The sequence below is a fragment of the Antrostomus carolinensis genome, unplaced genomic scaffold, assembly GCF_000700745.2.
Source record: "Antrostomus carolinensis isolate BGI_N321 unplaced genomic scaffold, ASM70074v2 scaffold18254, whole genome shotgun sequence".
NCBI classification, from domain to species: Eukaryota; Metazoa; Chordata; class Aves; order Caprimulgiformes; family Caprimulgidae; genus Antrostomus; species Antrostomus carolinensis.
This window is the reverse complement of record NW_010310292.1, coordinates 47,819-48,044: the sequence shown is the minus strand read 5'-3', so window position 1 is coordinate 48,044 and position 226 is coordinate 47,819. Positions and strand designations below refer to the sequence as shown.

The 226-nt window shown below is 54.0% G+C and overlaps 1 protein-coding gene across 1 annotated transcript in view; it reads right to left on the bottom strand.

Annotated features, from left to right (window-relative positions):
• Positions 1-15: 15 nt before the first annotated feature.
• The window catches only part of GRIN2B (glutamate ionotropic receptor NMDA type subunit 2B), a gene marked incomplete at its 5' end in the record, with an annotated part of 35,529 nt that continues 35,318 nt past the window's right edge, over positions 16-226 (bottom strand). Inside the window, one exon of the mRNA XM_029084597.1 lies at positions 16-226. This exon is cut by the window's right edge and continues 26 nt beyond it. Within this exon, the coding sequence (XP_028940430.1) occupies positions 16-226 (211 nt within the window).

The window sequence follows — 226 nt, the reverse complement described above, 5'->3', positions numbered from 1 at the left end:
CTCTTCCCCTCTCACTCAAACATCAGACTCAATACTGGAGAGTTTCTCATAAACATGCCCGTTGCTGGAGCCATTGAAAGCCCTGGGGTTTTTGTTGTTAGGCACACAGGGGTTGGACTGGTTCCCTATACAGATGTCCTTCTGGAAACGGGCTGGCACAGCCCCATGAAGGGCTGAGACCACCGGCTTGTTGGTGGTGACGATGGCTCGGAAGTCTGGCCTGGCT